Below are 27639 nucleotides of genomic sequence, written 5' to 3' on the forward strand. Positions count from 1 at the left end.
CATACTCTAGTAACGTCTCGATTTCTTTTCTACACGCCTCCGATTTGTTTGGGGTCATGCGCCTCGCCCCCTCCCTGTGCGGTACCGCGTTCTCCTCAAGTTCTATTTCATGCTCAACAAAATTACAACACCCGATATCCGCTTTATGCCTCGAAAAAACTTCTTCGTTCCGCTCTAGTACGTCCTTGATGGCTTCGAGCTGTTCTTCTTTCTCAAATGTTCAATCTCCGGCAGAACCGGTTTATCAGTTTGCATTTCATCTAGTGTGGGCCGCTCGGGAAAGTTCGAACAGCTCGACAGCCCATCGTCTGTCTCTGACTTAAGTGATTTAACAAGACCTGAAGAATCTTTTATTTTCTGCAATCGTCTCAAGATACAAATTTTGTCCCTATGATTGGGACAATCAACAACTTCATTTTGTTTTGAGTTCTCCGTTGTTTCATATCGGGTTTTAACCGGTAAAGCATATCCCAGTTTCCTCCCTCTCTGTATCGTGATCGGTATATCAAGAGTATTCAACAAGACACTGACGCAGAGGCCGCTCTTCGTTATCGAGAAGGATCTTCCTAAAACAGCAGCACTTTGACTATTAGGATTCGGAACTATACACACTTGCTTGTTGTCACTTAGTTCATTGTAATTTTTCATCCTCAAGCCTACGATTGCCGCTTCATTCGCCTTTAGCCTCACCCTCCTACTCAAGAATACCGGTGCTTTGGTTTCATTTGCCATTATTAAATTTACCGGTTTGATTGCGTACCTCCTATCCGGGTTCCGTATCCTGAATATTGCGTTATTTAGATCAATCGTTACGTCGAAATTCCTGATGAAGTCTCTGCCCAAAATGAATTGGTCAGATTCATCTAGGTTTTCTACCACGAGAAAGCTCATCCACAGGTTACGTTCCCCCAAATTGAGGGCTATTATCGGCGTCCTGCCCAGCACCCGAAGTGCCCCTTTGTTTGCAGCTGACAGCCGTATTCTCGAGTCTATCAAATCACCTTTGTCAAAGCCCATCCGTTCCCAAGTTTCGATTGGTATGGCGCTCAAGACTGCTCCCGTATCAAGTAACCCACGTAACTGAGTCTTTTTGCCACTTATGTCTAGCACGTGCCCTCTCACATCTGCCTCCGTCCCGATGTGCATCGCATCTTCTTCAAGCATGGCGCAGTGTCCAATCGATCTCACTTTCAACTCTTCTTTCCCTACGTAGATTTGCCCAATTAGGTCTTCGTCACATGTTATCATTGTCTTGGTATAGATGTTGATTCCATCTATATTTAGCATCACCTCGTGTGGACCATAAGCTTCAGTATACCTGTTATCAACACGTACCGACTTGCTGCCCCCTCTCGTGAGTAGTGCTCTCAACGCTCTAGAAGTCGTTTGTGGGCTTATACAACTCAAGTAATCTGCGTACACGTCAATGTGCATTATTGTCTGGTCGCTCGGTTCGCTCAAGTTTCTGGTTACCTCGTGGCCGCCCACTGTGATTATCGACATTATTCTAGCCCCGATTTTCGATATGCCGAATGGCTTTCCCGTCACCATTTTTACAGTGTTACAATTCCCGGTCTTTGTCGAGCCCGGTACAGCCTCTGGTGTTGGTTTTGATCCAGCTAATGCTTCGTTGAAATTCTGTCTTTCGATCTCCAGCTTTAGTCGTTGCTCTATTTCTTTCGCAGCCAGATCCTGATTCACTTTGGTAATTGCTTCCGTCGCCGCTTTCTCATAATTTATCTCTAGAGAGTTCCCGGCTGCGGATTCTATCGCACCATTAACATGTGTTACAGCTTTCACTGTTTTCGTCGGCAATTCCGTGCTTGGTGCTCCTAAGTTCCTTGATTCAAACTCGTTTTGTCTATTCCGCTGATTCTGCACCACCGCTAATGCCAACTTATGTTTGGGGTGACTCTGGTCGTTGACCGCTTCCCAGAACAAGGGACAATCCATTCTGAAGTGCCCTTCTTGGTTACAGAAGAAGCATCTCGCTCCTATCTTGATGATTAAGCCACTATAGTACTCGTGTTCCTCCATCTGGCTCATGTCCTCCTCATCCGGTGCGTATCCTAGACTCTTCATGCCTTGTTTGTATGTTGTGCAGTCAGACACGTGGTGATCCTCCGACCCGCAGTTCGCGCATGATCTGCGCTTGTCCATGTCATCTCTAGGCTTGTACCATGACGACCTCTGAGGTTGGCTTCCCCCTTGCGTGTTTCTGTTTTCTGAATATGAGTATTTCTTGGGCTTCATCAGCATGTATTCCCTTGATTTCTGTCTCATTTCTTCTGGGGTCGGTGCGCTGTCTTTCGACAATGTATAGTATGTTGCTAACATTGTTCTTAAGTCATCACTTTTTACCCCATCAATGAACTTTGAGGCAATGCTAAAGTTTCTTCTGTTTGTCGACTCCTCTGGGTCACTCCTTCTTCTCAAGCTCTCAAGGTCATCTAGGAACCGATCAATTGACTCATCGTCCCTCTGCCTTCTCTTTTCAAATCGCATCATCGCTTGGTGACCCTTCATGCCTGACCCGAATCGATTCAGCAATATTTCGAAGATTTTGTCCGCGGTATCGCGTTCTTCTTCTTTCTTTGCAACCATGCATTTTAATGCCGTGCCTTTCAAGTTGCTGAGTATGGCTGTGCATGCTTGTCTTTCGTCATTTAAGTTATCTTGCTCTAGGTGTAATCTCATCACTTCCACCCAAGTGTCAATGCATCCATCGGAGTCGTCTTTGAATTCTTTTGGCTTCTTGAAAGTTTTTCTTGATTTTCCGTCTCTCCTATCGCTCGAGTCCGTGTTCCTCGTGGCGAAGGCCTCTAGAGTCCTGTTCATCATCTCCCAAGTGCTTGCCCACGTCATGGCATCCGGACCTGCGTTGCTGTTAGCTGTTGAGTCCCCCGGGCCACTCATTGTGTTTGATGTTCCATTTTTCATGATTGTTTTTGCAGCCGTTGGTGCTGTGCTTACCGCATCCCGGGTTAAAGGCAACGGTGTCGATTGCCGTTTGTTCCCTTGTGGTTCTACAAAGTCAACTCTGGTGCCTTGCGTGCGATCCGCTGCCGGTCTTTCTTGTGAGGAAGAATTTCTCAAGATTGCATCCAATTTCGCCTGTATTGCACACGAATTTTCGGCCTGATTCCTGTTCATTGTGTCTATTCTCTTTTCCAGGCTACCTAATTGGCTGTTGACATCATCATATCGGTTTTTCATTTGTTGCATATCTTTTTTGATGTTCTTGTCTCGTTCTTCATTGGTGGCATCTACCTTGTCCGACATCTGCTGGAGTCTCTCGTCTGTCGCCTTAGCCAGGTTAAAAAAACTATCCAGATACTCGTGTTTGTTGTATTTCAACTCTTTCCTTATTAAGTCTCTATCTTCCTCACTGTACTTTAGTTTCTTGTCGATCTGATTTAGTTTTGTCATCAGGTCGCCAAGCTCAAGAGTAGCTGTTTCATGATCAGCCGTTGTCTTGTTTTCGGCTGTCGCTCCTGTTCTGGCTTGTTCTTCCTTTAGGTCGGCTTTTGTCGCCTTCGTGCTCACTGTCCCAAATGTTCGTGCTCTTTCAGTTTTTGATTCTTCGGCCGTGTTGTCTCTCGATTTCATTCCGACCATCATCGCCAACTTTTCTGTAAAAGATGTCTTCTTTACTTGAGAGTCGTCTTTCACAGTTTCTCGGGTATTGCCTGTTGTGTCCTCCAACGCTTCTATCGGCGAAAACTCCACGGTTTTTGGATTTTGATCTTCCATATGGGGCATCGGTGTGGATTCCGTTGTCTTCTTCTCCACTTCATCTACGCTCTGGTCTGGTGTCTCTAGATCGATTTCAATTGTGGGCTCTACCTGTTTGTCTTTAGCACCTTCTCTCGTCTTGTTCTCGGTACTACTCCTCGTGTTGACCATGCTAACTGAAAAGTTATCTTTTGTTTTCCTTGGGCCCATTGATGTCGTTCCGCGCAGCGACGAGTTATATTTCGTGTTTGATCCACTTGACCTTTTTTCGAGCACCGGTACCCTACTCCGTCTCATTATTTCTATTTACAATTGCTCTTATTTACAACAATATTATTATATACACAATTCTATTCTAAGAATAAAATCTATTATGAAAAAAAAATTTTTTTTATAAAAGAAATATACAACGTGATAAAAACCTTGTTCCCAGTTCTCTTTCAAAACCTTTCGAGAAACTTTCTTTATTTCTGGTCTCAACCGTACCGGGTTCCGACTAGTATTGTTCTGTTCTAATTCTGTCTTAAAACACTTATTGTAATTTTACTTCAATTTTTATACCGTCCCAAGACTTCCAGTTACCGTCCCTACTCTTCTTTGTACCGTCCTAGGCTTCTTTCTACTGTCCCAAGACTGTTCGGTACTGTCCCAGTACTTTCCCTCAGTGTCCCAAGACCCCTGTCCTGAGAGTACTATCCCAGGACCACTGTCCCAGGACTGTCCCAAGAGTACTGCCCCAAGGTTAGTGTCCCAAGACTACTGTCCCAAGACTAGTGTCCCAAGGCTAGTGTACCAAGACTACTGTCCCAAGACTACTGTCCCAAGGCTAGTGTCCCAAGACTACTGTCCCAAGCTACTGTCCCAAGGCTAGTGTCCCAAGGCTACTGTCCCAAGACTAGTGTCCCAAGGCTAGTGTCCCAAGACCACTGTCCCAATATTACTGTCCCAAGGCTAGTGTCCCAAGACCACTGTCCCAAGGCTAGTGTCCCAAGGCTAGTGTCCCAAGACCACTGTCCCAAGACCACTATCCCAAGACCACTGTCCCAAGGCTAGTGTCCCAAGACCACTGTCCCAAGACCACTGTCCCAAGACCCCTGTCCCAAGACCACTGTCCCAAGACCACTGTCCCAAGACCACTGTCCCAAGGCTAGTGTCCCAAGACCACTGTCCCATGACCACTGTCCCAAGACCACTGTCCCTAGACCACTGTCCCAAGACCGTACCGTCCCAAGACTGTACTGTTCAAGGCTGTACTGTCCCAAGACTGTACCAAGACTGCTCTGGTCCAAGACTGTCCCAGGACTGCACTGTCCCAAGACTGTCCCCAGACTGCACTGTCCCACGACTTCTTTGGCGCTGTCCCAAGACTTCTTTGGCACTGTCCCAAGACTTCCTTGGCACTGTCCCAAGACTTCTCTGGTACTGTCCCAAGACTGTTGACAAGTGTCTGTGCGGTGGGACCTCTTTCTTCTTCGTTATGGGGACTTCTTGATTCACTGTACCTTGTACCACCACTCAAGCTCTAGTAAAATTTCCCCAAAAACCCTCTCTTAAAGGCCAAATGCTGACCCCCCCCCCCTTTTTTTTTTATTTAGTTACCTCTTTTTCAATGTTCCAAGCAACTTGAAACCAAAACCTGTGCGCAAAACCAGAGTACTATCCGGTTTTGCGCACAGGTATCCGGTTTTGCGCACCAAAACCAGAGTACTATCCCAGGACCACTGTCCCAGGACTGTCCCAAGAGTACTGCCCCAAGGTTAGTGTCCCAAGACTACTGTCCCAAGACTAATGTCCCAAGGCTAGTGTACCAAGACTACTGTCCCAAGACTACTGTCCCAAGGCTAGTGTCCCAAGACTGTCCCAAGCTACTGTCCCAAGGCTACTGTCCCTAGGCTACTGTCCCAAGACTAGTGTCCCAAGGCTAGTGTCCCAAGACCACTGTCCCAATACTACTGTCCCAAGGCTAGTGTCCCAAGACCACTGTCCCAAGGCTAGTGTCCCAAGGCTAGTGTCCCAAGACCACTGTCCAAAGACCACTATCCCAAGACCACTGTCCCAAGGCTAGTGTCCCAAGACCACTGTCCCAAGACCACTGTCCCAAGACCCCTGTCCCAAGACCACTGTCCCAAGACCACTGTCCCAAGACCACTGTCCCAAGGCTAGTGTCCCAAGACCACTGTCCCAAGACCACTGTCCCAAGACCACTGTCCCTAGACCACTGTCCCAAGACCGTACCGTCCCAAGGCTGTACTGTTCAAGGCTGTACTGTCCCAAGACTGTACCAAGACTGCTCTGGTCCAAGACTGCTCTGGTCCAAGACTGTCCCAGGACTGCACTGTCCCAAGACTGTCCCCAGACTGCACTGTCCCAAGACTCCTTTGGCGCTGTCCCAAGACTTCTTTGGCACTGTCCCAAGACTTCCTTGGAACTGTCCCAAGACTTCTCTGGTACTGTCCCAAGACTGTTGACAAGTGTCTGAGCGGTGGGACCTCTTTCTTCTTCGTTATGGGGACTTCTTGATTCACTGTACCTTGTACCACCACTCAAGCTCTAGTAAAATTTTCCCAAAAACCCTCTCTTAAAGGCCAAATGCTGACCCCCCTTTTTTTAATTTTTTTTTAGTTACCTCTTTTTCAATGTTCCAAGCAACTTGAAACCAAAACCTGTGCGCAGGTATCTTGTGATCACCTGTTCGTGTAAAAACTAAACACAAATCCTCACCAAAATGCAACTAAAATTCTAAGCCAGAAAAACTAATAAAAACAGATAGATGAACCCACCTAAAATTCAAAGGTGACAAATGTCTACCTTTTGTCAAAAAAAAAATTGTCTGGTACCTAATTGCCACGCGTTTTCCTCTCGCCAACTAATAATCTTATTGGGTATCACCAGAATTGTCTATGTCCGTTCCCCCTACCAATCCGACCATGGTACCTGCCTTAACTCGAGTTTAAATTTCGATATCCACCTATTATTACCAACGCGTGTAAATGACTAATGTAACTAAATCAACGATGTCGATTAATTAGTTACTCTAGTTTCCCCCCTTTTTACAATTTGCAACCGCCAACCACTAACCTAACCAGCCCCCCTTCTAACCTCCCCCCTTTTTAGCCCCCCTTCTTAAGCCTAAAATTACCTTAAGCGCCGGGTGCTAAACCTCTCAAGAGAAAACCGTAGACCTGTCTCCAGGCCTGCTTAAGTAAAAACGTTCCTCAAAACCGGGGGATTTCGCTTATCCAATTTTACACTTATCTCCTATAATGTAATGTGGATTTTAACGATACCCGTTCTGCCTAACTTGAGAACTCGAGAACTGCCAAATCCTTCTTGGCTACTTTCCCACTCGACTGGTCACCTCTTCCAGTCCAGTCTCCTATTGGTTCAGCTCAAGTGCTCCTGAACCACTTTCCCACTCGGCTGGTCACCTCTTCCAGTCAAGTCTCCTATTGGTTCAGCTCAAGTGCTCCTGAACCACTTTCCCACTCGGCTGGTCACCTCTTCCAGTCAAGTCTCCTTGTTGTCCAGCTAAGTTCCAAGCTATCTGAAAACCCTTGACAATGCCCCACACTCGGGCACTTTATTGAGGTTACTGGGTTAAATTGCTAGGTTTACCGAAACGATCGAACTTGTAAAACAGTATGGGTATACTATTTAATTAATATAAAGGTTTGATCCAACTAATCTGGTGTCAAAGTCACTGTCTTTTTTCGTTTTATGGTTTTTGTTCCTTTTTCTATTCTTTTTTGGTTTTTGTTTCGCTTTTTGTCTTTTTGCTCGTGTTTTTGTCCCCCTAGTTGCCCCGTTTTACTCGGTTAGCTAAGCCTCGTTCGGAGAGCGTACCAGGAAGTTTTCTCGAGTTTTCTTTAAAAAGCTATCACGGTACAACCGGAAGGTTTGCACGTTCCTGCCGAACCGTACCACCGGTACTCTAGAATGGGCATGCAGCCCGAAGCTGTCTCAAGTGGGTTCGACTCCGTAGTCTTGATGTCGTAAACACCCAGGAGCGCCATAAAAACAGTATGTAACATTCGTCTACTGTAGTCACACATGAGGCTTAAGAAAAATAGGCCCTATAATCATTGGCTCAAGAGTCAGGGACACTATCTCTTGTGTTTTCTACCTCAAATCAGTCGGAGCCAATTCGGTTCGCTTGTGACATGAGACTACGACCCGTTACAGCTTAAAGGCTACTACCAAAATATCCCCCCCACTCTAGAAATAAGAACGTCCCCGTACTTAGGTCTCTAGATACCCAAAATACATGAACGCCGTTAAAAACCGGGTCGGAACAATCCGTTAAGTTACTTTTTATTAGACAGTGGAACTTTGATCCATTTCAGATGGATCAACCTAAAACTCGCCTTACCTCAACATAACAATCATAAAACACACTCTAGAAATTTAAATTGAGTACTCACATCGTAGCACGCTCAAGAACTGGGAGTAATTAAGTCGGTAATCAACTCGAGAATTAAATAATGTAACTAAATGAGTTTAATGTTTATCAGTTTCAATAACAGGACCAAGTTTGAACTCTAGAGTATGGTTTCTCGTGAACCATTGGGACACTCAAGCTGTCCACCTTTCCATCGAAGGTTCACTCTAGTCCAGTTTGAATAATAATCCAGTCGAGCAATAATGGTCCAGTTCTCGGGAATACGCTTCCTTTTGTTTCAGATAGGACAGCTCTACTCTAGTTTTATTGTGACGGAAATTGCGAATAGCAATTTCCTACTGCTTTTCTGGCAACTTTTCCCGCGATTGTAACTCGATCGTTCTGATTTCTCTTTTTCGGTTTTCAGTTATCGCGAGAAAATCGTGCATGACAGGCTCCATTCGAATTTTTGAAAAATCAAATTTCACTCCAAAATTAAGCGTTCTTGTTTTTCTCAAGGTCAAACTTCCAAATATGACCGACTGGCACAGTGTTTTAGGTATTTAGAGATGTAGTTATGAGGGAATATTTATTTCAATCTAGAGGAGGGTATTTTTGGGTGAATTCCCAGAAGTCCCAAGATTCATAGCACCCAAAATGGAAAATCAGTCGCATAAGTCCCAAAATTCATCTTCTGGAATTCTCAATTGTTGAAACTGTTCATACAGCGTAGTACTGTTCAGACAGCATAATCCCGAAGCTGCAGAGGGGTGACCGCCGCAGATACGCCAACGTGTAACAAAATTGACAATATAGGATAGGACTCTATACGAAATGAGGAGCCGGTTATCGCCACGACGCGCGCGTAGCACGCGCACCGATGACCTTAAACCGAGACTCAGCTAATTTAGTCTTTTGACCAATCGAAAAGATTTGGGATTTATGCCACTGGTTTTTTAGATTGGAACCTATTGGAATTATTTTTTATTTTGGGACCTTTGAATACGCTTTTTTTTGGTGGCATCTTTTAAGCTGTAGCGATCCTAAAGTTCCATGTCATAAGCGAACCGTGAATTGGCTCCAACAGATTGAGGTATAAAAGAACAAAAATTAGTGTCTCTGACCCTTGAAGTGACTTGAGTGAACGGCCGTTACAAATTTTACGAAGGATGTTTGTTTTTTCTCATAGGCTGTTCCATGCTTTTTGTACAATAACTAGCTATTCCAGTTGTTTTTAGTTTTCTCAAGTATGAGCGGAGTTCCTGATAGTCAACGTTCTAGTAGCGCTGGACCTGTTTGGCTAGCTGGAACGTCCTGTCTTTTTTTGAGCGAAATTGCGAGTGATTGAAATTAATTATGTTATGATCACTTTTTATGATGGGCTTCAATAATTAGTAGTACTATACTGTTTTGATCTGAGAATGCTTTTTGCTTTATCAACTGTTTTTAATGTATCAAATATTGCAAAATTTCCCAACTCATATTGAATTAAGTTAGTTGTAGCGTGAAATTTGTTCTTTATTATAATGTAATATTTTTCATTGCCTTTCTTACTCAGACAACGTGTGTGGATGATGTTACTGTAAACTTTGGAATCTGGGAAACCACTGGTCAAGAAAGATGACACTCTCTGGCGCCCATGTTTTGCAGAGGTGCCCAAGTAGCAATCGTAGTAAATGATATCACTTCTCATGTATGTGTACTGAACTTCAAGCTTGCATCTAAAAATTGATGAAATCAGAAGGTCTTGTAACAAAATTTTTCAAAGCAGCCCCGACGTTTCCCGCTCACTCATGAAAGCTGAAGACTCCTCAAAACTAACAAAGAAAAAGGAGTACCACTAGATGTCAGGTATCATGGGCTTCTCTAACAAATTGTTCTTGAGTGCTGTGGCTCATAAATGATTTTTGAAATTGCTGAAATGATGAGGTTTTTGGAGGAATGATTAGTGGAATTCGAAGTCCTAGTAAGGAAAATTTTTTTCTTAGCGTTGCTTCTCGAGAAGGAATATAAGATCATCTGTGTGTCTCGTTCAGAACAGAGAAAGGAAGTGAAACTCTTTGGCGATTAGAATGTTCTGGTCACAATTTTTATTGTGTGGAAGCTGCTCAGATCATCATAGTGCCCCTACACTCAAGCGAGTCCAAATGATGGAAACATCGACAAGATCAGGCTTTTGCCTGGACGGGTTGAGGATCTGAGGGAGCTGAACGTTGTTCACAAGCTGATGCTACCCCAACAGACGAAAGCAAAGGACAAGAACGAGGTATCGAAAAATGAGCGATTCAAGTTGGAGCCAGTTGTTTATTTAGATTTAAGACCAATGGTGGAAGACACGAAAGTTATGAGAACTCTTGCGTGCAAATCCAGTCGTTCCAAAAAGAAGTTTTATTTGCATGGTTTGGCGAAACCACAAAAAAATTGATGTACAGATCTTAGCGGACTGCTATGCCAGCTCAACTGTGAATCTAGCCACCTCAATTTGATTTTTCTCGAGATTGAGAGCCCTGGAGTCATATGAGCTCTAGACATCAAATGTTCATTCCGATCAGCGTGGAGACATGATCGGGAGCCTTGCAAATGGACAAAAGTACATTAAAGTATGGAAAGTGGACCTGAAGGATGGAATAGCCTTCCCTATAAGTGAAGCCTACGGGCTACCGATTAATGCGAAAATCTTGGTGAGGTCAGTCAAGGCAAGTTTCTGCGATACGAAATAGTCCGTCACATGGTGGTGGTTGAAGTGACAAGCCAGAGAATCCTGATTGATACGACATTATCTGTTTCAAATTAAATGCGACACTCGCACCAACTGTTGAAGAAAACATGGGGAGCAGTGCCCGGCACGAAGTTGCATGACTTGAGTGAAATCTTGGGCAGAGCTCCTGAGTTTTGAGAGGGAAATCACAAGCAATTTTCAAAGGCAAATTAGCAATGGAAAGGTCCCTAAAGATGCCCTATCACTCACTGCACGGCTCAGATATTTTGGTACCCTGAGAGAACCAACTTGATGGTCTGGGACGTAAAGGAAATTAGTTCCCTTGTGCTGCCAAATCATTAGCAGAATATCTCAATATTCGTTGTAAGTTCCATACTAGCACTACGATTGATTGAAGAAAACGTCTTGAAGTATCACATACGAAGGAATCCATCCTTGCAATCTAATATAGCAGCAGGCGAGAACAGTTTGAGACCACTTGCAAGGCATTCGTGATTCTTTCAGCAGTGAAACGTATTTGGAGTCGCATGAGAGTCTTCCCATGGTTCAGGGCATTGCTGACGTCTTGTTTACACGATTTGGCCTAGAATCACATGAGGAGACATTCAAAAGTGTACCGACCATTCATGGCAAAGATTGATCTCACAGCTTTTGAACGATAAAGGACCGTTTCTTACTCACCAAAACGGAATAACGTCGAAACAGGGTAGTGAGGATGAAGATGCTGCAAAACAACTCCTCGAGACATCAATAGGAAAAAAATGGATGCTGGAAAAACTGAGGGATCATTGTTATAAATCGAAAACGGATAGTTTCCACGTGTGGGATGGCGTAGAAGTCTCAATTCACTTGGATGCACGAAAAAGTACATCACGATGAATGGTGCAACATGGGAAAACAACAAACCAATGATCAGTTTTTAAAGAAGCTATGCGTCAATGACCTGTGCCTAGCCGGTCGAAATATGGTCAGACCGAAATTGGTTGAACAGAGATTTATTTGCAAACCGAAACTACACACCTGATTTTGATTTGACGGTGAAAGCATCCTTCTGAATTTCAGTCTGTTAGTGTGCCAGTCAGTGATATCAAAGAAACTTGTGTTGTTTTTGAGTGGAATGGAAATTCTCAAATATGGAAACGGCCCTTCCATGCTCAAGTAACCCTCAAGTATAGCTGTTGCACTTAAATCAAACTGCTAGAGTTTTACTTGCGTTACCTAATTGTGTCTGAAATTAGGTCCAGAGTTGTTTTCCAGATATGAGTACTCGAATTTAATTACTTGAGCCCATGTTATCGATTTATATCGAGGTGAGGCGAATTTTAGTTTGATCCATTTGAAATGGATTAAATGTTCTTCGATCAAAACTAATGGTGATTACTTGAGGTCCCAACTCCGTTTTCAACAGCGAACGCGTGTTTTAGGTATTTAGAGATCTAGTTATGAGGGAATATTTTTTTCTACCTAGAGGGGGATATTTTTGGGTGAATTCCCAGAAGTCCCAAGGTTCATAGCACCCAAAATAGAAACTCAGTCGCATAAGTCTTGAATTCTTGATTTTTTTATTTTCTTGAATTCTTTTTAGTTGAAATTTGAGCCAACAAATTTACGGATTGATTGTTTACTGCTCAGACAGCATAAACCCAAAGCTGCAGATTAGTGACCGCCGCAGCCGCGTCAATGTGTTACAAAACTGCCACCGATGACCTTAAACCGAGACTCGGCTAATTTAGTCTTTTGACCAATTGAAAAGATTTGGGACTTATGCCTCTGCTTTTTTATTGGAACCGAAGGGAATTATTTTTTTTATTTTGGCACCTATGAATACGCACTTTTTTGGTAGTGGCTTTTAAGCTGTAGCGATCCTAAAGTTCGATGTCATAAGCGAACCGTGAGTTGGCTCCGACAGATGGAGGTATAAAAGCACAAGAGTTAGGGTCCCTGGCCCTTGAGGTGACTTGAGTGAACGGCTGTTACAAATTTTATGAAGGATGTTTTTTCACATATGGCTGTTCCATGATTTTTGTACAGTAACTGGCTATTACAGTTGTTTTTAGATTTGCAAGTATGAGTGGAGCTCTTGGTAGTCAACGTTCTAGTAGCGCTGGACCTGCTCGGCCAGCTGGAATGTCTAGTGCCGGAAAAGTGTGTCAGTTTAAGCTGGTTTTGTTGGGAGAATCTGCTGTAGGAAAATCGAGCTTGGTTTTGCGGTTTGTCAAAGGACAGTTTCATGAATACCAGGAGAGCACAATTGGAGGTAATCATAAAAATTGTTTGATTGATCATGAATTGAGTGAATCTCCTATACTGTTCCTTTTTTGAGCGCAATTGCGAGTGATTGAAATTAATTATGGTATGATCAATTTTTGTGATGGGCTTCAATAATTGGTTGTACTACTTTGTTTTGTTCTGAGAATGCTTTTCTACTATATCAACCGTTTCTTATGTATCAAATATTATAAAATTCCCTAACTCATAATGAATTAAGTTAATTGTAGCGTGAAATTTGTTCTTTAATTCAATGTAATGTTTTTAGCTGCCTTTCTTACTCAGACAGTGTGTGTGGATGATGTTACTGTAAAATTTGAAATCTGGGATACTGCTGGTCAAGAAAGATACCACTCTTTGGCGCCCATGTATTACAGAGGTGCCCAAGCAGCAATCGTTGTATATGATATCACTTCTCAAGTATGTGTTCTGAATTTCAAGCTTGTAATAATGTAAGGGTTTTAGTTTAAGAGCCCAATGGAAAAATCTTATCTTTCCGTTTCTCTGATCCATACTTTAGATTGCATGCTTTATTTTTCTATTCGTTTCTCTGATCCATAAATTAGACTACATGCTTTTTTTTCAAAAGGGGGAAAAAACTCAAGTAAGGAACCGCAAAAGGATAAATGTCACGAAAAACGTGTATGAGGTCTACTTTCGAAATTGGGCTTTACTGTTTTGAATTTCCAGTTTTCAACTTTTGATCCAGTTTTCTCTAAATGGATAATTTTAAGAAAACAGTGTCATTTTTTATGTTTCCTTGCTTTCATTAACTTTTTTCCAGCTGTCTGTGGGCTATGTTTGTTTTGGTGGTTTGGCTTAGTTATTTGCGAAAAGCGAATGTTAGGTAAATAACAGTTAACTGTGCCGGTGTAGCAGAATGGGCGGATCGCTGAACAGGACGTGCTGGCTTGCTCGTCTTCTTGACCATTCAAACATAAATTTCCTTTTGCTAATAGATACTATCGCTTAGGAAAGTCGGATGTTACAAAAGGAAAGTCGGATGTTACAAATGTGCTTTTTGTTCCGACCAGTGAAAATGTTTTTCGTGTTTTTTTGTTTTTCCACGCAAAACCAGGTGGCTTAAATAATCATCCGACCGAGTGGAGTGATATATCATTTCAAAACCCTTTGAGTCCTAATTCGAACAACGTTGAAGTTTTCAGAAGAGTTGTCCTGGTGTCGAGAAAACCGGTTTGAAATTTTTGAGTTGCATTCTAATTTCGACATAAAGCAGCGAGAAGGCTTATTGAAGAAGGACAAGCCACGAAACTTTAATTTGATTCTATTAAAATTGTTTTTAGAAGGCTTTTTAAGTGCCATCTTGGCAATGAAAACTTCAAAAAAATCCTGCTAAAAAAATATATATATTTTTATGTTTTCGACGAAAACCTTTGACCAATTTGCTTTTTTTTACTGTAACTGTCGAATATGCCTGTGTTCTATGTTTCTGTTAGATCTTTTATCATGACTCACAAAAACCACCACTAATTTGAAAAATAAATGAAAAAGCTTTAGGTGTTTTTTTAGTATGATCAAAACTTTCTGAGCTACATGCACTACAACCGGATATCCTTGTTACGATTGGCAATCATTATGAAACGGGAACATAGAGTTTAAAAGTTTGGAAACAATTGCACTTGAGTCAGTTAGTTAACTATGATTCCATTAACAACTGACATATTATGAGCAATTCTGCATTATAGATACTTTTTTAAAAGAGCGGAGCGTAGTGTGATAGTACAGTGCATCTTTTTTTAAACCTAAGTAGCAAATAAAAGTGCTACTAAGTTTTCGGTGGCGCTTATGAATCAGTAGGCTGCATAGCATTCCATGGGCTTTGACATATGATAAGCAATAAGTTAACACAATTGATGCTTTTAATGTATCAATTTTTTTTTGCGTTGTAATTAAAAGTTTTACCGACAAATGTATCAATTGAACCGAAAAAAGCTATTTGTTTTATACAACAGTGTAATAATTAATTTCTCATTTCAGAAGATTCTCACACGATATAATTCGCGAGATTTTTGGAATGCATAATTTATACGCAATTTGGTATAATTCTAATTGTTCCGACCATTGAAAATGGGGAGGAACTTATTCGGGTGTGTTTTAGTGTTTCGTTTTTTGTTTTCCACGCAAAATTAGATACCACAAATATTGATCGTACTGAAACGAGTGATATATCATATTAAAGCCCTTTCAGTCGTGATTCGAACTACTTCGAAATTTTCCAAAAATTTTTCCCAGTGTCGAGAAAAATCGTTTTGAAATTTTTGATTTTTTGTCGTAATTCGAGTGAATAAAGCAAGCGAGCAGGCTTAGAAGCTGAATTATGCCTAATTTAAGACCTTAAAATTTAGTTTGAAGCAAGTAAAACTCGTTTTTGGAGTTTTTTGCTTCATTTTGGGAATCAAAAAATTCCAAATATTTCTGCAGAAATTTTTAAAGTTTTTTAAGTCATTTCTCTACAAAATTTTTTGTCCAAATTGTCTATATTACTATGACTGTCTAATATGCTTAAATTATATTTTACGTCAGATCCTTTTATCCCACCAAGCGGAAAAAATTACACTAATTTGGAAAAAAAACTGTCTAAACCGTAGTTTTCTAAAGACTATCTATGGTCGGAACACTCTATGCTACTTGCACAGTAACCGGCTATCCTTGTTTTTATATGCAAAGTAAGTGTGGTTGCATTCCAAATTTTACATGCAAAAATTGAGTTAGTGCATTTTGAAGCTCCTGAATTTTTACCGCTTTCTCGCTCGTGTTTGCGAAGTGGCTGTTTTGCCTTGTTGTCAAAATTTGTTAAGGATGTTTGCATTTTGAATACTGTTCTTACTAAAAGTTTGTATTGTGTTATTTGCAAAATTATCAACTCAGATTTGGTTTTTCAGTTTTATCCTTTCAAAAGTTTTTTTTGCGTTGTTTTATCCAGTGTAAAAGGTCTTGACGGATAATTTATTGACTGAGCTGACTCATTTTGTATAAGTGTTTTATGACAACCATTTTTGGGTCCAACTGGGGTCTGCTCAAGACTGGCAGTTGGCCTAATTATCATATTTTACTAAAAATAAACTTATACACATCACGACAAAGGTATGAAAATGTTGATAGTCCACTTCGACAATTTTAAGTAGTTATATCGACTAAGTAGCTTTATAAGTATCAGTTTCGATGTGCTAGCTTGTTTTTCTAAAAATCTTCTGGTTCTGTGAAGTGTTATTAAACGAAGTGAAAACACTTTAAGTCGATTGAGTTTTTTTTCAGGGCGGTGTGTTGAATGTTTTAAGCTCAAGTTTGATTTTCCTTGGTTTGACGTTTGCTTTTTAAGTTATTTTTTTTTTGCTAAATGAAAGCAAATTACGCTCTCCAGTTATAAAAAGGCAAATTGCGCAAAAAAAGGTGGCCTTGAGTTTCAAATGTGAATTTTAATTTTAAGAGTTCCTAAAAAAAAGTTCTTCAAAAAAGTTTGGTATAGGTAATGATAGCTAAATTAAGTCACAAACATTTGAAAAACAAGATGGGGATGCATTGCCAGATCCTTTTTGAACTGGATCCTCATTGTGTATGGCAAAAAATTCAGACCCGTTTTTCTCGGTTCTGAAAACTTTTTCAAACATCCCTTTAAAATCTGGATAACGACTGAAAGGGGTTTTTTTTTATTTGATCCTAAAGTTGAACTAAAAAGGTTCTTTGATGTAAAATCCTTGATGCTGCAAAAATCCCTCCTACTTCTTAGTTACTTTCCTTTTTACGAGAGTGGTCGTCGTAACCAGTAACTTAAAAATAGGTAATTGAGTTTCAATCGGGACGTGTTTTATATTGAACGTTTTTGTCTTTTAAGGTGACTAAGATAGAACGCTTAAGGTTTAAAAGGTGGCAATAAATTTTCTAGTGGAATTTGATTTTTACACCAGCATAGCTTGTGTTATAGTATGAACTATCTTTTTTTCCAACCTAAGTCGCAAATATTGTTGCGACGCAAATATTGTTGCGGCAAAATGTGTTCATTTGAAAGTGTTCATTTTGATCAATACCCAGCTAATAATTACAACCATTGCTAAGGATATTAACACGGACTATTAAATTACAAATTCCTGTTTGATAAAAAAAAGTTTTTTTGAGACGTTTTGGAAAATTTTCCTTTTTCTCAGAAACTACTCTACTGAATTTCAAAAGAGCGGTACTAATGGCGAGTTCGGCCACTCGCCTGTTTGCCTGGATGCTCCCCTAGTCTCTTTCTACCTTACCCTACTTTCTACAGCCTTCGAAAAAGTGTGTGGGGGAATTTTCGACCCCAATTTTTGGATTTTTTGTATTTTCACGAAAACTAACCACCCAAATCTGAGATTTTGGGTTCAATAGATAGAAAAGGTTTTGGAGAGCTCCCCTGAATAAGCGGCTACGCCCAATTTTTTACACAAAATGTTATGGCCCTCAAAATAGTCACTTTTTCGATTTTTTGACAATGTTATGAAACTTTTACTTTTTTTCTCAAAAACTACCCTCCCAAATCTGAGATTTTAGTTTTGGTCGAACGGACGGGTTGTGGATAGCTCCTCTTCTTCAGCGGTTACGCTCAATTTTTTTCACACAAAAAGTTATTACCCTCAGAAAAGTCAAACTTACGATTTTTCTAACCGCTTTTTCAAATTTTTTCGGTTTTTCTCATTAACTACCCTCCCAAATCTTAGATTTTGGTTTCAATGAGTAGAATGGGTTATGGGAAGCTCCGCTTCATTAATGATTACGCCTTAATTTTTCTACACGAAATATTCGATTTGACTGTTTTTCCAAACTTTTCGATTTTTCTCGAAAACTACAAGCTCAAATCTGAGGTTTTGGTTTCAATGAGAAGAATTGGTTGTTGGGAGCTCCACTGCATAAACGATTACGCCTAAATTTTTATACACAAAAGGTAGGACCCTCCGAAAAGTCGAATTTTTGATTTTTGACCTTTTTTCTTAAACATTTTAACTTTTCTCAAAAACTACCCTTGCGAGTTTGAGATATTGGTATCAATGAAGAGAGAAAGGGCTCTCTGTGTAAGCGCTTACGTTCAAATTTTTTAACACAAAAAATTTATGTTTCAGAAAAGTCTGTTTTAAATTTTGTAAGAAGCCTCCGTGCATAAACTGCTACGCATTTAAGTTTGAGCAAGAAACATGTTTCTGGGAAAATTCCTGAATTACAAAATTTATCACTGATTTTTATATAGAGCAACGACCAAGGTTATGGGAGAAGATCAATGCATAAATTTTCTAAACCTACTTCATCCCGCATCAGTACAAAAAATTCAAGTGATAACCAAAGAGATAACATATATATATCTTTGGTTCATGATTTCTGAACACTCTTTCAATAAAATGAAAAGTGTGCATTTACAGCTGTCTTGGCTCAGTTTCTATTGTTAAGGCAGCCTAACAGAGATAAAATATTTCTTGGAAAATGTGAACGTTTATTTAGGAATCCTTTGCGAGAGCTAAAAACTGGGTAAAGGAGCTCAATCTGCAGGCAAATAATATTGTCATTGCCTTGGCCGGAAACAAGTGTGATTTGGAACCACAAAGAGCCGTGTCTAGAGCGGTTTGTTTCCTTTTCTAACTTGGTTAATTTATTTTGCTTATAACTTGTCTGATTGAGTTTGATAATTTTGAAGGAAGCGCAGCAATATGCGGAAGATCAGAACTTACTCTTCATGGAGACGTCTGCAAAGACAGCGATCAATGTGAGCGAAATATTCATGGAAATCGGTTAGTAAACCTATTTTTATGTGTCTGAGAAAAGACTTTTTGTTTGAATAGAGGCTATCGACTGTCACCAATGGCTGCTTGAAACTACCTGTTTTTTTTTAAGCTAAGACGCTGCCAAAGGGCGGAGGACCCAAAGCAGACGGAGGAATTAACTTGAATCCCGGTCGTGCCGGCAACCAGAGATCATTTGGCTGCTGCAACAAATAAGTAGTCGAAACAAACAGAACAGACGTAAATTTCCATGATTAGATTAAACTTTAACCTATTTTCAGCATTTTGAACTCTCGATCCTTGCACGCATAGGCCGTTTAAATGGATAGATAACTTCTTTTTTTTTCATGGGATATTGTAAGTATGTTATAAAGAGAATGTCATAATTACCTTTGCGATAATATAAAAATGTGCTATTTTCATGAGATAAGATGAAAATGTCTAACGGCATTTTATCTTCTAAATTTGATTGACTGCGTCTTGATTTCAAAAAGGTTTTGAAATGGTTCAACGGATAGTGGTTCAATCCTTTTTATTCGATTGCTTTATTGAGAAAAAAATCGACTGCAGACTTTCCCTTGTTAAAATGTGAATGAAAAGTTATTGAGTTTCAAACTAATGGTAGAGCTGATATCTGTTATGAAGGAATTTTAGGCTCAAATTTGAGAATCAAGGCAAATTGTTTACAAAATATGTTTGAAATCTATTGGCGCTGTATAAGTAGTCATTTTCTATAATTAAAATCCTATCTTTATAGCCCGAAGTCATTCGTCACTCGATCAACTGTTTTCATAAATTATTCATCCCTATTCAAGTTCAAACTATTCTCAAAATCAGTCGATATAACACCATCGGTTGTTTGTAAACCAGCCGAAGTGCAAACTAGAGGTATTTATATGAATTTACCAAAAATAGTAGGCTGCGTCAAAGTACCCAGAAGCCAGAATTGTAACAAATGCGAAAATCATTCAAACATACCCTTATATGATCTAACTTCTGCATTTTTTACATTCCCTTTTTCATTTTTTTTTTCAGATTACGGCTGGTTTATTCATACTCAGTTGCATTGACTTATAAATTTATCTTTTCAAATTGAGATAAGGTTTTCCTTCATGAATGAAAGAAGTCAAATCTTCAGGAGGAAAATCTTTGTATTCTTGAATCGAAATTGAGGTTTTCTGTACTACTAAATTTACATTTATTTTAACAATTATACATGTGTAGAAAATTTATTTTGTGCTAAATGCGTTTTTTCAGTCAGCAAACATCTAATGATTTTTCGTGATGCAAGAGCTAAAAAAAAGAATGACGTAGCCGCTCAAGCTACGTTTTTTTGCGGCTATATGAAGTAACTTGCTTTCAGTCACCATTCGGATGAAGTGGAATGACGCGTTTACATGATAAAAACGAAAACATGAGCAAAATAACGAAGCCAGTTTGCAAGGGACGGACGTTCGCGTTTTTTTTTTGTCAATAGAGGCTCGAGTTCCTCGCGCAGCAGTTTACACAGATGCATAATTGAGTTGCAAATAATACCTATAATCAGTTTTTGCTCCACATTTCTCAGAATCAATTTTTAGTTTGGAGCTTTTGCTTTTCATGTGCCATAAGAAAATGTTACAAAACGAAAAGATAACTGTCCCGGTACAGACTTTGTGTATCACAATGAGCGAATCGCTAAACATTGGACGTGCTGGCATGCTCGACTATTCAAAAATAAATATTTCTTCGCCCGTATATACTATCGGTTGCTTTAATGTTAGGAAAATCGAATGTTACATGTGCTTTTTGTTCCGACTATTGAAAATGGGGAAGAACTCAGTGTTAGGGTGTGTTTTACTTTTTTTTGTTTTTTTTTTCACGCGAAATCAGGTAACTCAAAGAATCATCTATATTGGTTGAGTGATATATCATATTAAAGCCCTTTCAGTCTTTAAAATCAAATTAAGCCGTAAAAACTTAGTTCGAAAGCCGTAAAAACCAGATAAAATAATGGTCGAGCTTTCTAGCGCCATTTAAGGAACAAAATTTTTTACGAGTTGTTGTAGTTTGAAAAAAAGATTGGAACTTGCATAGCATCTGTTCTCTGCTTTATTATTGGCCAGTGTTTGTCATTAATTAAGCTTCCTTGGCTGAATGTATAGAGCGTAAGGTTCTTAATATCTTGGTCGTATGTTCGAATCCGACACGTAGCCGAATTTTTTAAACTAATTTAAGGCTAATTTCTATTTTTTACTTTCGCATTTTATAGAGCTGCTTTTTGTCGTGTACTCACTAGTGTTTGCGAAGCGCAGTTTGGTCTCGGTGTTTACTGTTGCTATAAAAATTCCAGACTTTGCCCACATACTTGAATCAAACCAAGAACAGAAACGTCGCAAATTGAAAAAAAAAACTGTTGAACGCAGCGCGGACTCTTATTTATGTTGTGATGTTTTTTTCCAAAAAAAAAACAATCAAGTGTCAGTTTTCTTTTTTCAGATTTTCAAGTTAAGTGAAATTTACTTAATGAACCAGTTTTCTCAGATTGAGTTGATTATATCAAAAAATTTCAATCTTAATTTGTTCTTGAAATTCAGAGCTTTAAAAACATTTATTTGTACTTTGAACTTCCAAATTTGATTTTTAAAAAAAGTAAAAAAAAAACAAGGTTATTTTCTGTTTCCTTGCGTTCGTTGAACTTTTCTCCAAATGTCTGAGTTATTAGTTGGTGTAAGGATTAGGTTTTATCATAAGTTTTGCACAAGACACTATAGTGAAATTGTTCATTACGAGGCGAAACTATGCACTGAATAGGCGCACACTTTCGTGTTTGCAGGTCTCTGGACTCCAGAGTTGAGTCTAAGTCTATTAACATGTTCTAAAAGGTAAGCGATTTCGACGCACAAGTTTTCCGTGGATTCCGCTACCAAATGCCTGTAATGTAAGCTTTGTCGCCACATAAGTTTTACCGCGGATTCCTTAAAAAAGGAATATAGTTAGTTTTCTGGAATCTCGCAAAATCTTAATGGATGCCGCAAAATGTAAGCGGATTCCGCAAAAGTGAGTGAAATCCGCTAAATTTGTAAGCGTAACCCGCCAATGAAAGTGGTTTCCTCAATTTTGCTTTAAGCTGAACTACACCAGTTCTTGCGGTTGAACAATTGAAAACATTTTATCTAGCAATGCGGAATTTTTAAGCAAGGACGTAACTATTGTCACATGAATTCATGAACAAATCTTACATCATTTGTTAACCAAATCGGTGGATATATTATTTTGTATTTGAGATAAATGTCCCAGCAAGCATTTCTCAGGATCACTCGGAAAAACAATCACCGGAGAAAATCATTGTGAGATTTTAATGGTTTGAGAATGGTTTAAAATCGTTAGTATTTGAGATGAGATAGGTGAGTGTTTCTGAGCGCATTTTTGAAATTGCGATTGTTTTTTTTTTTAAAAAGATTCAAAACTAAGACAACTGATGAATTGAAATATCCAATTTTATGCTTTCAGCTAGGGTAATTACTTGAAACTGGGTTCTATTTTCAAGTTGGAATATATATATATGTTTTTAAAAAGTGTGAATCATAAATTTTTCTCCAAATTACAAGAGCATTGAAGAAATATAGTTTTCCTCTTAAAGTTCGAGAAACATTAATGAAAAAAATTCCTCTTAATGAAAAAAAAAACATTGGCGGGAGTTGAGATCGAATTTGTAAAATCCGGGCAGGAAATGAAATCGAAGATGTTGCGGGCAGTAATTGAGATCGAAGTTGGGTGCAACTTGTCAGTAATTAAGTTCAAACGATTGGGGTAGCTCAACTGTTAGCAGTTGTGAGATTGAACTTGCTTGTGACCTACCTACTGGTAAAATGATTTTTACTTTTAAACGCTATTTTATATGAAGTGAAATCCGCAAACAAAATGCGGACTCCGCTTACAATTTGTTTATTCCACTTGCAATTTGCTGACTCCGCACTCAATTTGCAGCTTCCGCAACAGCTCTTTACTATAAAGTATATAATTTTGCTATACACACATGTCATCACTTGGATTCCACCAAATATTCTGGATTCCGTGTTGCGGATTCCAAAAATTCGCCTCTTTTTGAAGCAATTTTGAGCAGTAAACTGTTTTAGCTATTTATTTGTGGAATCCAAAACAAGAAATAAGGTCAAGTAAATGTAGCAATGTTGCTGTTTCTGTGACAAGTCTAATTTTGGCTTGCTGCGAAATCCTCTCAAAATTCACAAAGTTCCAGTTGGGCTTCGTAGTGTAGGAATTTGATAACATCTATTTTTATCTTTGTTAGTGGCTATCATTTGCCGATTGCTAAGCGTCTGTGGCACAGATAGAAAGACATGAGGCTCTCCATCAACTCTCTAGAGACTCAACGCTGAACTTAGCTCTTGTTTTGCTTACATTTGGTGGCTTTTTTGCTGATTAGCATTCGCATTTAATTAGTATCTGTAGCTGCTTTAGTGGTGGCTACAGCATTAGTTAGTGGTTACAGTATTGTAAGTAAACTTGCTCGGGTTGGTGCCGCAGAGGCAATGAATTGAGATTTCTATTCTCCAGGTCTGAGATTCAGGTTAGGCACAATGGAATAGTTTTATTATTCATGGTTTATTTCTATTCTTTCTTTTTCAGTTTTGCTCTGTGTCCTTTTCTCGCGTGTGTTTGCGAAGTGCAGTTTCACCTCTGTGTTTGAAAAAGTAACCGTATTTTGGTCGGGTGATGTCTATACCCAGCGAGATATTATTATACAATCCGTCACTTTTTTCAAGCTAAAGTTGCACATTTAGAAGCAAAATTTTAAGTAAATTATGTAATAACATCTTTAATGAGAACATCTTATTATATCCGCTTTAAAAAGATTGATCTTTGCTGCTTGATTTCTAATTAAAAATTGTGCTTAAAAATAGTCAGCATGATCAATTATTTATGTTACGGCATGTTCTTCCTTTAGTTTTTCCTTTTTAGAGTTGTTTGCTGTTATATAGCCTATAGTAGCGAAGTGCTGTTCTGTCTTTTTTGACAAATTTCCATTCCAACAGCCTCTTCCTAATTTTTTTTAAAGATTTTTGCGAGAGTTAGTGTGTAGGTGTTGAATGGAATTGATCTCGTGCTAAGAACGAAAAGGAGGCAATTTTCCATCGGTTATGTTACGGCGTGATTGGGTAGCAGGAAATTGTTCGTAGTGGTATATTTGAATTATCTCCTGTTAGCTGTAAGGGAAAATACTTTTGAGTGAAAAAAACCATAAATTTGGCTGAAGAGTCAAACGCTTGTCAGCAGTAATAACCATTTGTATCAGATGTTTTACATATCTTAGTAAATTTGATAAACCCTGCTTTTTTCCATCGGTTTTTGGAAGAAAGGAAAAATGTGAATCGTATTGACCGCTTATTGTTCGGAATATTAGAGGTATTTTTGTTTTTGAATTACTGGGTGTTACTGCTACTTCAGGTTGTTTCAAAAAAGACAGAAAGTTTTGTATGGGAGCAAATTTTAACCAGAGTTGCCTTGTTTTGAAATGGAAAACACATAAGTCGGTCATTGCTAGTCCGGAGGCTGCGCATGGTGTATCCTCCGTAATGTAGCTTGTAGTGTCCTTGATCTGGTAGATGGCTAAATTTGCGTTATTGTAGCGCTGTCCGTGGTAACTCTGGTGTTCCTTTGTTCTGAGATTGTTTCAATCTCCGAATATATTCGCGTAAAAAAGAAGTATGGCCAGCGTTTTCGTTGGGTACGTGCAAAAAGGTATCGAAAGACATAGTTGAAAGAACATTAATTTTTGTGTCGAAGGCAACTACGATGTAGCTATATAACTTTTATTCTCTAGAATTATGTTTCGTTTGAAGGCTAAGACACTGAGTATTTTGATAACCGACGTTCAAAACCAGCCGATAAATCAAGAGGGAATCATTTTTTTCGAGGGTAGATAGATTTTTTCGAGAATATTGCGCTGAAGGTCTGCTTACTGTATTAAGATGATGCTATAATTATGGACAATGAAGGTTTCTAAATTTCTGTAACATTGTTAAGCAGTTTTGGGAATTCAACAAGTTGTGAGTATTCAATTCAACGATAACTGAAGGACCAATTAAAACTGCAACAACGCAGATAGCTTGTTTTAAAATTTATAACCGTGAAGAGGCGTTCGATTGAAAGGTACATTTTTGCCAAAAGTAACACAACTAGTGTTTTTTCACACTGGAATTAGTCCTGTTAACGTAAAAATAGCGCATCAATATAAGCGGGGCCCCACTTGATTTTGCTATTGTCAGATAATTATAATTGCTTCAGTTGCTAGGGAATTCATATTGAAGTTTGAATTACCAGTTGCCGAAATTAAACCCGTATTCTAAACCATTAGTAGGATCAGAATGGTAGTCAATGCTCCCCAGTTTTCTTTGTAGATTTACGCTTTGTGACAGAGCATATTATATTTTGTTTGAAATTTGATGAGGTGATTCTTTCACAATCCAAAAAAGAGGAGAATTTGAAGAACATAGCTGTGCCTTGAACCTATTGTCGGATGATCGGTACAAATAAACCCGTAGTTTTGAAATGACGATGAGATTAATATTAGTAGAAGATGTAGAAAAATGCAATCATGCTTTTGTGATATTATCAGCCGAGGTAGGAGAGATATCTTGCACAATCTTTTGTGAGATGAGTTTCAATGATGCACAATTTGTAAAACAATGGATTTGTATTCGTCCAGCCTGGCCAGTCTTCGATAGTGTCAGGTCGTTCCTTGTCAGAGACCTAATTTAGTGTCTGGTCTTCAGATCCAGAATTGTCTTCCTGACTATTTTGATAGTAGTCAATATCAAAAAACTCACCTGGTCAACGAAATTCGGTGGTTCGTACTCGTTTTGTTGCTAGTAGCTACTCACAAGCATGGATTCGTCTGCAGCTCTAACTCGCGTTTGACTGTTTTCAGTAAGCCACAACAGTAATTGTGGATATTGATTTGTTCCGTCGTCTCGTCTGTCAAACAGTGACTGTGGCGATCCCAGGTTTCGCTAAGAGCGGGAAAGCCCATATTCCAGTCCTGAGTAGACTCCCGTTCTAAGGGAACAGTTTTGTTAAGGAGAACCGAGCGAAAATCGCGTGCCCAGTTCTGGCGGGCAGATTTTAATTAGTGTAGAGAACTCCTAACGAGAGAAAAAAACTCCTAACGAGAGTTGGCTTTTGTTTCTGGGGAATCTACAAACCACTCATGTCCAAGTGTTATAATTGAAGCTAGTTATCGACTTCAGTAAGTTGATCCTACAGGTCGTCTATTGTTAGCCTTATTGGTTTGGCCGGACAGTTAAAAAGATGAAGTACGTCGTGGGGACTATAAAAACAGTTATAATAGATGTTATTGATGTCTTTATCGATTCTCAATCCGCAGCGCAGTTGAGCAAGAAAGCAGCTAGTATGACAAGTAAGCCGACTTTTTCCTGTGTTTTATGGAAATTTTTTGAGCCCGTTAGCTTTGCAGGGTTGCTGTTAATATAATTATTAATTTCCGTCTGGTGAATGTTTTTCAAAGCAAGATTGTAGTCTGACGATGAGATAGTTTTTTCTACGTCGAGGAATTGTTTAATTTTATTATGATATTTTTCAGCCAGATTCGGTTTCATTTTTCTTGATATATAGTTTGATTGTGTGGTGTGGTAGACAGCTCTGTGTGATTGGTGAGCTTTGACAAGAATTGTTTGCACATCATTCCCTTGTGTGTTTTGACTGGCAAAGTTTCGGTTTCGTAATGAAGAAGCTCAATGAGGCTCATCTTAGTGCAGCCAATTTCAATATTTAGAGCAGTATTTTACTGAGTCTGGATTTCATTCCATCTGGTATTGCTGAGCGAGGGCGATCAGACTGGAGCAGCACAATTGAGATCGCTACGCCCAAAGTCTTTTTAAGTAACACAAAGTGTTTTTTACTGCAACCCCAATTAGCACCGAAAAGTTTTTCAGCAAATTATTTCGTTTTTTTTTTAGTTTGTTCATGATGTCACTGATGTCCTGATGACGTGTGTAAAAGAAGAGATTATCGAAAACTACGCTAAGGATTTTAGGTTTTTTGCTTGTTGGTAATACACTCTCATTCATGACGACATTAGTTTTGTGTTTGACCTCTTTGTTCCAAGTCGTCAGGATAGTACTGTGGATTTGTCGGATGAAAGTTTAATATTTCGACTCTCCATCCAGTTGTAAAGGTTTTTTGAATATGGTTGGACGGTTTTTTTCAATTTTGAGATCAGGATTTTGAGATCAAGTCATCAGCATAGGAGGTCATTTTATTGCTGTTTGCTGATAAGAGAAGCATAGAGGACATGTAGATATTAAACAGGACAGACGACAAGGCTCCCTGAGAAACACTCTGTTTTGTTTGTCGCATTTTTGATTTTTTTCTAAGTTCTACATAAGTAACGCGTCCTTGTAAATATGATGCGATCCATCTTTTAGTATAAATGGATATGTCAGAAAGTTGGATGTCTTGCAGCTAGATAACGTGATCCACTGTGTCGAAAGCTGCGGTAAGATCACGCATACCAGTTCGTACTCGTATACATCATTAGTATAATATTCTTCGTTTTTTTTCGATGCCGGGATCGAAATTATTTTCATCGTTTAAAAAGGGGTAGACCTCTAAAATTTGACTGCTCTCTGTGTTGCTAGTTTTTGATGAAACTGCAGAGATATGGTAAACTCCGTCATCGTCATTGCCAACTCCGTTATCCTCATTACTAACAGTAGTTTGAATGAATGAGATTGAACAACGTACCTTCTCAAAGTTTTCGCTTC

The 27639-nt window shown here is 39.3% G+C and overlaps 2 protein-coding genes across 3 annotated transcripts in view; both read left to right on the plus strand.

Annotated features, from left to right (window-relative positions):
• LOC134847739 (uncharacterized) overlaps window positions 1-27639 on the plus strand; it is a 569481-nt gene that overhangs the window by 118941 nt on the left and 422901 nt on the right. The gene's annotated exons all lie outside the window — the stretch shown is intronic.
• On the plus strand, window positions 12884-20097 carry LOC134847701 (ras-related protein Rab-5C-like). The gene is made up of 5 exons (XM_063864879.1): window positions 12884-13089; window positions 13369-13520; window positions 18576-18695; window positions 18769-18862; window positions 18966-20097. The coding sequence occupies exons 1-5, from the start codon at window positions 12900-12902 to the stop codon at window positions 19067-19069; spliced, it is 660 nt and encodes a 219-aa protein (XP_063720949.1). The 5' UTR covers window positions 12884-12899; the 3' UTR covers window positions 19070-20097.

This window comes from Symsagittifera roscoffensis, chromosome 1, assembly GCF_963678635.1.
Source record: "Symsagittifera roscoffensis chromosome 1, txSymRosc1.1, whole genome shotgun sequence".
NCBI lineage: Eukaryota > Metazoa > Xenacoelomorpha > Acoela > Convolutidae > Symsagittifera > Symsagittifera roscoffensis.